Here is a 14,006-nt window from a genome sequence, read left to right on the forward strand (position 1 = left end):
AGACAGGTACAGGAGAGGGACAGACAGGTACTGGAGAGACAGACAGGTACAGGAGAGAGACAGGTACAGGAGACAGACAGGTACAGGAGACAGACAGGTACAGGAGACAGACAGGTACAGGAGACAGACAGGTACAGGAGACAGACAGGTACAGGAGACAGACAGGTACAGGAGAGAGACAGGTACAGGAGACACAGGCAGACAGAAAGACAGACAGGTACAGGAGAGAGACAGACAGGTACAGGAGAGACAGGTACAGGAGACAGACAGACAGGTACAGGAGAGTGACAGACAGGTACTGGAGAGACAGACAGGTACAGGAGAGTGACAGACAGGTACTGGAGAGTGACAGACAGGTACTGGAGAGACAGACAGGTACTGGAGAGACAGACAGGTACAGGAGAGACAGACAGGTACAGGAGAGAGAGGTACAGGAGACAGACAGACAGGTACAGGAGAGAGACAGACAGGTACAGGAGAGACAGACAGGTACAGGAGAGACAGACAGGCAGGTACAGGAGACACAGGCAGACAGAAAGACAGACAGGTTATTCGTTCATGTACTCACTGAGGTGATTTAGGCTCCTCCTCCTGTGGTGTCTCTACTGGAGGTGAACTATCAGACTCCTCCTGTGGTGTCTCTACTGGAGGTGAACTATCAGACTCCTCCTGTGGTGTCTCTACTGGAGGTGAACTATCAGACTCCTCCTGTGGTGTCTCTACTGGAGGTGAACTATCAGACTCCTCCTGTGGTGTCTCTACTGGAGGTGAACTATCAGGCTCCTCCTGTGGTGTCTCTACTGGAGGTGAACTATCAGGCTCCTCCTGTGGTGTCTCTGCTGCAGGTGAACTATCAGTCTCCTCCTGTGGTGTCTCTGCTGCAGGTGAACTATCAGGCTCCACTTTCTTGGCTTCTGATTTCTTAGGCCCCACTCTGGTTAAATCTGATTTCTTAGCCCCCACTCTGGTTAAATCTGATTTCTTAGGCCCCACTCTGGTTAAATCTGATTTCTTAGGCCCCACTCTGGTTAAATCTGATTTCTTAGGCCCCACTCTGGTTAAATCTGATTTCTTAGGCCCCACTCTGGTTAAATCTGATTTCTTAACCCCCACTCTGGTTAAATCTGATTTCTTAGCCCCCACTCTGGTTAAATCTGATTTCTTAGCCCCCACTCTGGTTAAATCTGATTTCTTAGCCCCCACTATGGTTAATTCTGATTTCTTAGCCCCCACTCTGGTTAAATCTGATTTCTTAGCCCCCACTATGGTTAAATCTGATTTCTTAGCCCCCACTCTGGTTAAATCTGATTTCTTAGCCCCCACTCTGGTTAAATCTGATTTCTTAGCCCCCAGTCTGGTTAAACCTGATTTCTTAGCCCCCACTCTGGTTAAATCTGATTTCTTTTCTACTTTCTTCTCTTCTGGTTTCTTACGTTCAGTTTTTTTACCTTCCGATTTTTTCGTACTTTTCGTACTTTCCACCTTCTTATCCGTTTTCTTGCCCTCTGCTTTTCTGTCCCTTTTCTGACCCCCTGACTTCCCTCCCTCCACCCTCTTCCCTCCATCTCTCCTGATAAAAGACAAAAACAAAGTGGATTATTTCAGAGTAGTGTGTATGTGCTCTCAATAGTGTGTGAGGTGTGTACTCACAGAGCGATGTTGTGGCAGTGTGTGTGTGTGAGGTGTGTACTCACAGAGCGATGTTGTGGCAGTGTGTGTGTGTGAGGTGTGTACTCACAGAGCGATGTTGTGGCAGTGTGTGTGTGTGTGTGTGAGGTGTGTACTCACGGTGTGAGGCTCTGTCTCCTCAGGCCCTTCCCTGCAGTGAGGAGTCCTTGTAGAGACTTCAGGACACTCGCTCTCCTGGCCGCGAGACGACGTCGACGCTGCGCGCACACACACACACACAACACGGACAGGATGAGACTTCACTAACAGGATATTACATCACCACTAGTATTGGACAGTAGGCGTGGTCTGCATTTCAAATGGCACCCTCTGGTCAAAAGTAGACATAGAATCACTGGTCACTTTAATAATGTTTACATACCGCTTTACTCATCTCATATGTATATACTGTATTCTATTCTACTGTATTTTAGATTTGAAAGTAGGGATATATAGGGAACTAGTGTTGCACGGTATTCCCAAACTTCTGTACTTCGATACCAGAGAATGAAAAACGGTTCGGTACTTCTGTCAAATGGGTCTCGCAGATCAAGCCTGTCTCTTAGTATAGCCCACCCTGCCTGCTAGCCTGCACTGGGAGTCTGGTCTGCATCGTGTTGGCTCCCCACCCTGCCTGCTAGCCTGCACTGGGAGTCTGGTCTGCATCATGTTAGCTCCCCACCCTGCCTGCTAGCCTGCACTGGGAGTCTGGTCTGCATCATGTTGGCTCCCCACCCTGCCTGCTAGCCTGCACTGGGAGTCTGGTCTGCATCATGTTGGCTCCCCACCCTGCCTGCTAGCCTGCACTGGGAGTCTGGTCTGCATCATGTTGGCTCCCCACCCTGCCTGCTAGCCTGCACTGGGAGTCTGGTCTGCATCATGTTAGCTCCCCACCCTGCCTGCTCCACTAACTCACTGCTAGCCTGCACTGGGAGTCTGGTCTGCATCATGTTGGCTCCCCACCCTGCCTGCTAGCCTGCACTGGGAGTCTGGTCTGCATCGTGTTGGCTCCCCACCCTGCCTGCTAGCCTGCACTGGGAGTCTGGTCTGCATCATGTTGGCTCCCCACCCTGCCTGCTAGCCTGCACTGGGAGTCTGGTCTGCATCATGTTAGCTCCCCACCCTGCTCCACTAACTCACTGCTAGCCTGCACTGGGAGTCTGGTTAATCATCTTCTTGATATGCCACACCTGTCAGGTGGATGGATTATCTTGGCAAAGGAGAAATGCTCACTAACAGGGATGTGGTCCTCTGTAGCTCAATTGGTAGAGCATGGCGCTCGTAACGCCAGGGTAGTGGGTTCGATCCCCGGGACCACCCATACGTAAAAATGTATGCACACATGACTGTAAGTCGCTTTGGATAAAAGCGTCTGCTAAATGGCATATTATTTATATTATTATGTAAACAAATTTGTGCACAATATTTGAGAGAAAGCTTTTTGTGCGTATGGACATTTTTGGGATCTTTTATTTCGAACCCTTTACATGTTGAGTTCATATTTTGGTTCAGTGTATAATTGATTGATTATATAATTGATTAATTAATGTATACATGGCTGTTTCTGAAAAATGTAGATGTAAAAAATATCTAGCGTCATGATATTGAACTCAAGACGCCCAACGATTGAAGAGAGCCGTAGCTAAGTTTATCTGTCTGGATCAAGGGGCATTCTGGGACTTTGGTTCATACGCCTTCTTTTTTTTGCCGTGGTATCGTTTCCCGGTCTAATGTCGTGACTGTATCGAGTATTGGGAAACTAAACCTGCTGTTGCTGTCAATATTCTAGTATGGTGACACCACTACAGGGATGAGATTTAGACCTGTAAGTGTGAACTCACCTCCTCATCCTGACCAGGACTGTTCTCTGTGACAGTATTGGTCACCTCCTCATCCTGACCAGGACTGTTCTCTGTGACAGTATTGGTCACCTCCTCATCCGGACCAGGACTGTTCTCTGTGACAGTATTGGTCACCTTCACATCATTATCCTCTTCTCTCTTCATCGGCTCAGGTGGACACTCCTTTTTCTTGGTGCTCTCTACTTTCCTTCCCTTCACTGGTACCCCCTCCTCCTCCTCCTCCTCCTCCTCCTTCCCCTCTTTCCTTCCCTTCACTGGTACCCCCCTCCTCCTCGTTCCCCTCTTTCCTTCCCTTCACTGGTACCCCCTCCTCCTCCTTGTTCCCCTCTTTCCTTCCCTTCACTGGTACCCCCTCCCCCTCCTCCTCCTCGTTCCCCTCCTTCCTTCCCTTCACTGGTACCCCCTTCCCCCCTCCTCCTCCTCGTTCCCCTCCTTCCTTCCCTTCACTGGTACCCCCCTCCTCCTCCTCGTTCCCCTCCTTCCTTCCCTTCACTGGTACCCCCCTCCTCCTCCTTCCCCTCTTTCCTTCCCTTCACTGGTACCCCCTCCTCCTCCTCGTTCCCCTCTTTCTTAACCTCTTCCTTGTGGATTACTTCTTTTTCTCTTTCTAAACTTTCCAGCTCACTCGTCTTACTGACTTCGGTCTTTCCTTCTTCAACACAAACTTCCTTGGTCTTCCTGCTCTCCTCTTTCTCTCCTTCATCCTCCCTTTTCCTCTTCATCCCTCTACTCTGCTCCTCTCTCTCGCCCTTTGGAGTGGAGGAGCTTTTCTCCTCAGCCGATCTTGTCTTCTTGCTGGCTGTGGAGACCAGAACAGGGGGGCGGACATTTTTAGAATCACTGTCCCATGTCACCACATTGATATGATTGATACAAAATGGCTGAGAGCTAGCGGTGATGTTCTTTACCGGGTGGGCTTACAGCTGGACTGGCTGGGGCCGTCTTCTGCCCCTGGACAGGCTCATACTGGGGAGAGCGCATTCCAATCAATGACTCAATCTAATGACATTTATTAGCATAGCAGAGGTTATTGGTCTTTAAAATTGATTTATAAAGCCCTTTATACATCAGCAGTTAAAAATCCTTCATACTTCTATATTTCAGACATAAATGTACTTTCCCTCCACACCTTTTTCCTTTTCTCAGCTCTTGTGTTGGTCGGCGTGTCAGCTTCCGGTTGGCCGTCGGCAGATGGTTTTTTGTTTCCCGGGGCCGCCCTGTTTCCCGGGGCCGCCCTGTTTCCCGGGGCCGTCACTGCCACTGTCTTGTTAGTCTTCGCTTGTGTTTTCGGGGCCTGTTTCGGGGCCTGTTTCGGGGCGGTGGCCATCTGTAAGTTGAAGTCAAAAACAGACAAATGATTTTCTACTGTTATATAGCTACTGTCTGTATCAGAGCTGGACAGTTGACTGACTCGGACTGGTGCAGATGTCTTGGTCTGGTCTGGCTTGTTCTCTGCTTGCTCCTTTTTGACTGGGGTAGCACCCACCTGTTTCAGACAGAGAAACAGGGACTGAGCTGAGAACAAGAGGGATTACAACTCACTACATGGAGGTGTGTCTGTCAGAGAGAGTGTGTCTGTGTGAGAGAGGGAGAGAGAGAGAGAGAGAGACAGAGAGACAGAGACAGAGAGAGAGACAGAGAGAGAGCGCGAGAGACAGAGAGACAGAGAGAGAGCGCGAGAGAGCGAGAGCGAGAGCGAGAGGTAGAGAGAGAGAGAGAGAGAGAGAGAGGAGAGAGAGAGGGAGAGAGAGAGAGAGAGAGAGAGAGAGAGAGAGAGACAGAGAGAGAGAGACCGAGACAGAGAGAGACAGAGAGAGACAGAGACAGAGACAGAGACAGAGACAGAGACAGAGAGAGAGAGAGAGAGAGAGAGAGAGAGAGAGAGAGAGAGAGAGAGAGAGAGAGAGAGAGAGAGAGAGAGAGACGCGAGAGACAGAGAGACAGAGAGAGGCGAGAGCGAGAGCGCGAGAGGTAGAGAGAGAGAGAGAGAGAGAGAGAGAGAGGGAGAGAGAGAGAGAGAGAGAGAGAGAGAGAGAGAGAGAGAGAGAGAGAGAGAGAGAGAGACAGAGAGAGAGAGAGAGACCGAGACAGAGAGAGACAGAGACAGAGACAGAGACAGAGAGAGAGAGAGAGAGAGAGAGAGAGAGAGAGAGAGAGAGAGAGAGAGAGAGAGACAGAGAGAGAGAGAGGAACCGAGACAGAGAGAGACAGAGACAGAGACAGAGAGAGAGAGAGAGAGAGCGAGAGAGAGAGAGAGAGACAGAGACAGAGAGAGAGAGAGAGAGAGAGAGAGAGAGAGAGACAGAGAGAGAGAGAGAGAGACAGAGAGGGAGAGAGAGTGTGTCCTCCTTACCTTGGGTTTGCTGCCTACTCTGGGAGAGTTCTCTATCTCCCACATGCCCTCTGTGAAGCCTCTGATGCGCACTCCTTTTCCATATCTGCCCTTGTTCCCGACGTAGGGCACTATATTTTCAGGGGGTATGAACGCTCTGGGGACGACAGAAGACTTAGTCCACAAACAAGAACAGATTGACAAAAAACCAAGCATCATCAAATTCACATTTTGGTCATTTATCAGACGCTCTCATCTAGAGTGACTTACAGTCAGTGAAGACTAATGACGCCTTACCAATTGGAGACTACTAGCGTCAAGTAGCAACTATAAAACATCTTCCCGTTCTATAAACCGTATCAGTATATTCACCCTCTTCTACTTACGTCTGGTGGGTTCCAAAGAAGAACACTGGAACCTTCTTCTTAGAGCCCTCGCCCTTAGCGATCTGCAACAGTAACAGACACTATTGGCTATCTGTAGGATTAACACCGATACTATTGGCTATCTGTAGGATTAACACCGATACTATTGGCTATCTGTAGGATTAACACCGATACTATTGGCTATCTGTAGGATTAACACCGATACTATTGGCTATCTGTAGGATTAACACCGATACTATTGGCTGGCTATCTGTAGGATTAACACCGATACTATTGGCTGGCTATCTGTAGGATTAACACCGATACTATTGGCTGGCTATCTGTAGGATTAACACCGATACTATTGGCTGGCTATCTGTAGGATTAACACCGATACTATTGGCTGGCTATCTGTAGGATTAACACCGATACTATTGGCTGGCTATCTGTAGGATTAACACCGATACTATTGGCTGGCTATCTGTAGGATTAACACCGATACTATTGGCTGGCTATCTGTAGGATTAACACCGATACTATTGGCTATCTGTAGGATTAACACCGATACTATTGGCCGGCTATCTGTAGGATTAACACCGATACTATTGGCTGGCTATCTGTAGGATTAACACCGATACTACTGTTTGCTTGTCTCGACCGTCGCCTCTCCCGAAACCGTTGGGGAGTTGCAGTGATGAGACAAAATCGTAACTGGCAATTGGATATCACGAAATTGGGGGAGAAACATTGGGGTAAAAACATAAAAGGTTGTCAACTACATTGGCACACTACATAGTGCATCACCAGACAGTCAGACTCACCCTGGCCGGCCAGTGGGGGAAGCCCCTCATCTTGGCGAAGACCAAGTCCCCAAGCTGGAACCTGTCTGCTGCCTTGCCTGGCATCCTGCTTCAACACCAACTCCTTCTCATACTGGGGAGAGGAGAGGAGGGACATTATGTTCCCGTAGAGAGATCAGCTTACAAGACAGACACATTGCTAAATACCAGTAGAGGAGAGGTGGTTGGAGGAGAGAGTTGGTTTGCAAAACAAGGCATCATTTTTAAAAAAGGGGCAATCTTCAGTTGCTACATCAATTTTTACATTAATTAATGATATAAATCCATTGATTCTTGAAGAATATAAAACTTTCTCATGAGCTTAGTTCAACTGTGGAACCCTATCAGAACCCAGGCTAGCTAAGTCAGCCTTCAACAGGAAGTGAAATGGTAAATAGAGAGACCATGCCATGTAAAGACGTTAACAGAGTAGCCAGGTCAGACATATTTTCACCATTTCATATCATCGAAATCAAATCACAGGACGTTTGTTTGGGCTCATTCAGTAGTTTTTACCTGATAAAGTAGAATCCTGTTAAAAAGGACCATTTATATTCCTAAAACATACATTGAAATTGATACTGTTGCTGCTTCCTGTTGTCATGGCTTTGTGATTTATGTCAGAGTGTCATAACACTGGTTTTAAATGTCCAAATTCATAATCAATGTTGTGATATTTTTTTTATAGACCAATACATAAAAGTTACTCCCTACACACACACACACACACACGTCACACTTGTGTTCTAGGGCTATATAAATATATATAAATAAATAAATAAATGGGCTGTATATAAAAAATATTCCCGACAGAAAATATAGATCTTTGTCGACCGAGAGTCATTTGTTCTTCCAACCAATCAATCGGGTGAATTTTTTTTCCCGTGTATTTTTCCAGATATAGACTATACTGCATGTAGGCTTCATCATTTATGTGTTTTAATAAAATCCACTATATGTAGGCTACTGAGCTTGTCTGATGCTTTAAGCGTTGTGATTAAAAATTAAAGACAAATGACTGAAGAGTGAGCCAGAGATCAATATAGCCTAACCAGAAAGGGGGGTGGGGGGGGACTGTTCCCGACCCTCCTCCTCCCACTGCCCGCTGCTCGTCTTCACAGATTCTGCCATTATGCTCCTGAAGCAGCCGGTAATAGGCTACACCAGCAGTCTGCAACCTTTTCCATTTGGAGTGCCAAGTTACCGTACCATTTCTACCGATCTGCGTGCCAGTTATGATTTTCATATGCACATTTTCGTGGAACATTTAATTTTATAATATAATCTTCATATCTCAAAATCAATGTCATGTGGTTAATAAAAATTATATCTAAATGAAAACGATACAAATCTAAAAGTAACTTTTATTGCCATTGCCAATATGTAAAAATAGCTTACATAAACCAACAAATAAAAACATTGCAGCCCGCAGGTAGAAAATATCCTGATAAAAACAAATATCCTATAAATCACATTGGCTACGCATGGCCTGTCTGCAACGAACTTGCAACGTTGTATCAACTATCAACTGGGTCCAGCCCAACGAACTTGAAACATTGTATCAACTATCAACTGGGGCCAGCCCAACAAACTTGAAACATTGTATCAACTATCAACTGGGTCCAGCCCAACAAACTTGAAACATTGTATCAACTATCAACTGGGTCCAGCCCAACAAACTTGAAACATTGTATCAACTATCAACTGGGTCCAGCCCAACAAACTTGAAACATTGTATCAACTATCAACTGGGTCCAGCCCAACAAACTTGAAACATTGTATCAACTATCAACTTGGTCCAGCCCAAGGCTTGTGCTAGAAAACTTGCAACATTGTATCAAATATTCTGGGCCCTCAGAGTTTCCTGTCAGTGAGCTCCAGACAGACAGACACAGCTGGAGGCTATTTGCACAAGGGATAAGAAGTAATCAGGTAGGACTATTTTATGACTTTTCCACCAGATCAGAGCATGACATGTTTTCCCCCTTTAATGCTGAGTGGTTATCGAAAGGGAGAGAGCTGAAAATATTTTTCAAATAGGCTATGGTGAGGAACTATTGTCATTCTACATGGATGTAAAAACAGACCTGGCCTGCTTTTTGAGGCGAGGAAAATATTACTTTGAGAAGCTCCACAGTGATGGTGAGTTAAGACAATCATAAATAGTATCAGATCCCCAAATGGGCACATTTATAAGCCTACATTTGGCAGGCCAGGTAGCCTAGGCCTAGTTATATGAGTAATCAGGTGCGTGTCCTTACTCAAGATTGACAGGAGCGCTCCAAACAAAACTCGTAAATGGAATGAAATAAACCAAACTTTTCCTCACAAGTGTAGCCTAGATGGTGCACTCCGCAAACAATTACATTTACATTTTAGTCATTTAGCAGACGCTCTTATCCAGAGCGACTTACAGTTAGTGAGTGCATTCATTTTTTTTTTTTTTTTTTTTTTTTCCATACTGGCCCCCCGTGGGAATCGAACCCACAACCCTGGCGTTGCAAACGCCATGCTCTACCAACTGAGCTACATCCCCTGCTGGCCATTCCCTCCCCTACCCTGGACGACGCTGGGCCAATTGTGCGCCGCCCCATGGTCTCCCGGTCACGGCCAGCTACGACAGAGCCTGGATTCGAACCAGGATCTCTAGTGGCACAGCTAGCACTGCGATGCAGTGCCTTAGACCACTGCGCCACTCGGGAGACAATGTGTCCACTCCTACAATGACAACAGTAAGACTGTAATAATAACAATAATAACAACAATAATAATAAATTGAATGCATTAACAGAAATTATTGTAACCAAACATTGTAGATTCAAAATTATGGGAATTAACGGTATACTACTGATGATACTAGTGTGCCTCCACAATGGATTCGTCCACAGAGACGGGCAATGGATTCGTCCACAGAGACGGGCAATGGATTCGTCCACAGAGACGGGCAATGGATTCGTCCACAGAGACGGGCAATGGATTCGTCCACAGAGACGGGCAATGGATTAGTCCACAGAGACGGACAATGGATTAGTCCACAGAGACGGACAATGGATTAGTCCACTGAGACGGGCAATGGATTAGTCCACTGAGACGGACAATGGATTAGTCCACTGAGACGGACAATGGATTAGTCCACAGAGACGGACAATGGATTAGTCCACTGAGACGGACAATGGATTAGTCCACTGAGACGGACAATGGATTAGTCCACTGAGACAGACAATGGATTAGTCCACTGAGACGGACAATGGATTAGTCCACTGAGACGGACAATGGATTAGTCCACTGAGACGGACAATGGATTAGTCCACTGAGACGGGCGTGAATCAGACAGGTACCTTGTGTGCCATAACATTGTTAAATATATATTTGCCTCTGCTCTACAAAAATAAATTATCGGTCAACCAACAGCCTATCAACCAAACAATCGACTAAATGGGGTCAGCCATATTGTGTTCAGATTACTTCTATTTTGATAAATTAGCACCATCGAAAACTGCACACGCACACCAATATTTACAAGCAGTCACTCAAGACTGGAAATGATTAGCTTGTTCTAGTGAAATTAATAGCGCGCGCAAAATGAATCACATCAATATTGTATAGAAATCAATGGAACTGGGACAATAACCGCGGTACTGTTGGCCCTCTTCGAACAGACAAACCACAATGAACTTTGGTATACTACATAGATCAGTGGATAGATGACAACCTGTCGTAGCCATTTATCAAAATATATCTGTGAGGAAATGATTTCGGTAGATACATACTACATATAGTATCAGTGGGCTCCCAAGTGGCGCAGCTTAGTAGTTAAGAGCGTTGTGCCAGTAACCGAAAGGTCGCTGGTTCTAATCCCCGAGCCGACTAGGTGAAAAATCTGTCGATGTGCCCTTGAGCAAGGCACTTAACCCTAATTGCTCCTGTAAGTCGCTCTGGATGAGAGCGTCTGCTAAATGACTAAAAATTTAATCTCAGTGCTAGCGGCGTCACTACAGACCCTGGTTCGATTCCAGGCGGTGTCACATTCCGGCTGTGATTGGCTGGAGTCCCACAGGACGGCGTACAATTGGCCGTCATTGAAAATAAGAATTTGTTCTTAACTGACTTGCCTAGTTAAATAAACAAAATAAAAAAAGATGACAACCTGTCGTAGCCATTTACCCAGAGTCCTTGCTAGCTAGCGGGAGGCAGGGTCCTTCGGCACCCACCTATCCTCACCGTTAACACAACGCCATATACACTGTCACACAAGACCCTGGTGAGGACGACGAGCACGCAGATGAGCTTCCCTGAGACGGTTTCTGACAGTTGGTTTAGAAATTATTTGGTTTGTGCAAAACCCACAGTTTTATCGGCTGTCTTGGTGGCTGGTCTCAGAAATGCTCACTAACAGGGATGGAACATTTCTGGGATCTTTTATGTCAGCTCATGAAACATGGGACCAACGTTTATATTTTTGTCCTAACTCAACATCAAATAGACTTCTAAAAAAATAACAGTCACTTCGGTAGAACGTTTATTTTGATTGGCGATTTTCTGCAATGATCAAAAGTCCCATCAAGTGGCCTGATTTTTAGATGTGTCCAACTGTCCATTTAAACAGGATTACTAGGTAAATCGTTATTGCAAAGCATGTGAACGTGAACGAACTATTATATTAAATCTGACTAACCGTACTCATTGACACTCAAGAGTATGGGAGGTTTGGGAGCCATTGTCAGAAAGTGAGAAGGCGATCCACCAGCCGCCCTTCCTTCACTCACCAGCTAGCGAGAAGAACTGGAAGTAGTGCAATGATAACATTTAATGGTCAATCAATTTCATGTTTAAGTGGCAGCCTTCATATTACACCCTCGTAGACTGTCAAGTTTATTAGTTAGGAGCTCACAATGTGCTTGATTCTTTCGCGTATTTTTTTTTGCTTAGATAGCTAGCTAACGTTAAATGTTTACAAAGAGGCTAGCAGCAGCTAGCAAGTCGAGTCGAGGTCTCATTGAAAACGGAACACCGTTGCATCTTTTCTCAGTTATTAAATTGCTAACGTTGCCACAATAATACACTGCAGCTAGGTTGTCTAGTAAAAAAAATGCATGGGTATTGTTAAAATTCTTACCAGAAAACAACTGGACACGAACTGTAAAGGAGAGGTTGTATCTCGCAGCTGGACTCGAACCTGTGTGAAGCTAGACACCATAACGAATTAGCCGCAATAGTGAAATTTGCGGGCCGCCTTCAAAATAAAAGTATCCAATTGAAAGCGATTCAAACGGATACAAATAGTGTAATCATGACACATTTTCACTAGATAATGTTAAACAAGTTTGGAATGTTGTTATATACATTTTTAAAAACGACAATAATTAGTTAGTTTGACACAAAACAGTACAAATCTGTAGATGTATGTATTAAGACTTCAAAATTGCACTGGGGGCATACTTCAATCATCCTTATGTGGCTAGCTTCACATAGGTCTCACTCCCGCCCTCGGCTGAACTGGGTCAGGGCTAGACGGGATCCAGCTTTTGTCAAATTAACGTCAAAAGTTGTTGTTTATTGCGTTTCACCTAACCCTAACCCTTTTCCCAAACGTAACCTAATTATCCTAACCTGCTAAGTTAATGATCCTAACCGGCTGCGTAAATTTTCCTAACCTACTACGAAATGTCAAAGCTCACGTTAATTTGACATGGATTCCTTCTAGCCGTTATGGCTGCCGTACCACGAGGGCAAGGCGGGGGGGACAAGCCTCGCAGTATGAAAAGGTTGTGTCCGTTTTTTAAAGGCCAGGACATAACGTTAAATATAAAACTAATGCATACCAGTTGAACTTTTTAGCCAGAGCTGGAGATTAAACGAAACTTTACTCACAGAGTTTCTAAATCTGTACTGTCTTTGCTTTACTCGTCCATGTCTCGATTCCCCCTTCATAATTATTATTTTTTAATTCAATTTTAAATTACAACACAATAACAAATAAACATAGGACATCACTACGCATATATTTTCTTCTTATGAAACAAATAAAGCAAATAAACAAAAATAAACAGATAATAAATAAATAAAAATAAAACTTCATAAACATTTTGTTGTTTACACCCCCCCACCCCCCCACCCCTTAAACGCGTCAGAGGCCTGTTCGGCCAATCGAAGGGCTAGAATGGAGAGGGAAGTGACGTACGAACACAAACGGCAAAGATGGCGTCACATTCAAACGGATATTGAGACAAACATCTGTAAGTTCCTATTTAAACGTACTAAACTGTCGTAACTTGATCGCTACCGAGTTGTATAAAGTATAAAACATTATTGTTATTTCAGAAGTTCTTACATTTGTTGTCCAAAATGTACTTATTTGACCGCTTCGACAGCGAACCTCTTGTTTTGGGCAAAGCGGTCGTGCTGGCAAGGCAACGTTAGCTAAGCAACCTACCTCAGCTATCTCAAGAGTCTCTGGCTAGCAAACAAACTATCTGCTGGTTTACTGTCAAGCTAGAGAAGAAGCTATCCAATATTAGCTAGCTAGATATTCTTATACCAGTGTGACCTATCTAGTTAACTGGTAGTAACTGGCTATCTTAGCTCATCGCCTTTAGGGTTAGGGTTAAGGTAAATAAAACATGAAAGGTAAACAAAACATGATTGTGTTTCCAAGGTTACAAATAGGCTTTTAGCTAACCAAATATTTGCATTATTGGTTGTGTAATACACTCGCAGGGGACAACAGACAGACTAGAATCAAAAAGATCTGGACAGAGTATCCTCTCTGACCTGGCATTATGCCAACGGAAGGACCAGCGGCAGTCACCTCGGAGCGTCCTCGGCATCATGACCGGCCCAGACGGAAGGACAGTGTGCAGTCCAAGCCCTCCCTGGGGGCCTCTCACCCCCGACCAGCGGCTACTGCAGCCAAGAGCTGCGAGGATGAGATCAATAGGTA

General features: G+C 45.3%; 3 protein-coding genes across 3 annotated transcripts in view; 1 reads left to right on the forward strand and 2 right to left on the reverse strand.

The window, feature by feature from the left end:
- The window catches only part of LOC121554614 (PC4 and SFRS1-interacting protein), a 9,825-nt gene extending 6,072 nt beyond the window's left edge, over positions 1-3,753 (reverse strand). Inside the window, exons 1-3 of the mRNA XM_041868260.2 lie at positions 3,510-3,753; positions 1,789-1,886; positions 569-1,570 (exon numbers count right to left, since the gene is read on the reverse strand). Of these exons, the coding sequence (XP_041724194.2) occupies positions 569-1,570; positions 1,789-1,886; positions 3,510-3,674 (1,265 nt within the window). The 5' untranslated portion in view covers positions 3,675-3,753. The remainder of the gene's footprint in view (positions 1-568; positions 1,571-1,788; positions 1,887-3,509) is intronic.
- A 665-nt stretch (positions 3,754-4,418) lies between these two features.
- On the reverse strand, positions 4,419-7,132 carry LOC121554209 (PC4 and SFRS1-interacting protein). The gene is made up of 6 exons (XM_041867687.2): positions 7,049-7,132; positions 6,249-6,310; positions 5,884-6,019; positions 4,942-5,016; positions 4,660-4,857; positions 4,419-4,496 (listed from the first exon to the last, which is right to left on the reverse strand). Exons 1-6 carry the CDS (start codon positions 7,130-7,132, stop codon positions 4,419-4,421), a joined length of 633 nt encoding a protein of 210 aa, XP_041723621.2.
- A 6,102-nt stretch (positions 7,133-13,234) lies between these two features.
- The window catches only part of LOC121554210 (coiled-coil domain-containing protein 171), a 96,605-nt gene continuing 95,833 nt past the window's right edge, over positions 13,235-14,006 (forward strand). The window contains exons 1-2 of the mRNA XM_045211793.1: positions 13,235-13,302; positions 13,784-14,003. Coding sequence (XP_045067728.1) covers positions 13,846-14,003 — 158 coding nt within the window. The 5' untranslated portion in view covers positions 13,235-13,302; positions 13,784-13,845. The remainder of the gene's footprint in view (positions 13,303-13,783; positions 14,004-14,006) is intronic.

This window comes from Coregonus clupeaformis, chromosome 39 (genome assembly GCF_020615455.1).
Source record: "Coregonus clupeaformis isolate EN_2021a chromosome 39, ASM2061545v1, whole genome shotgun sequence".
Classification (NCBI taxonomy): Eukaryota; Metazoa; Chordata; class Actinopteri; order Salmoniformes; family Salmonidae; genus Coregonus; species Coregonus clupeaformis.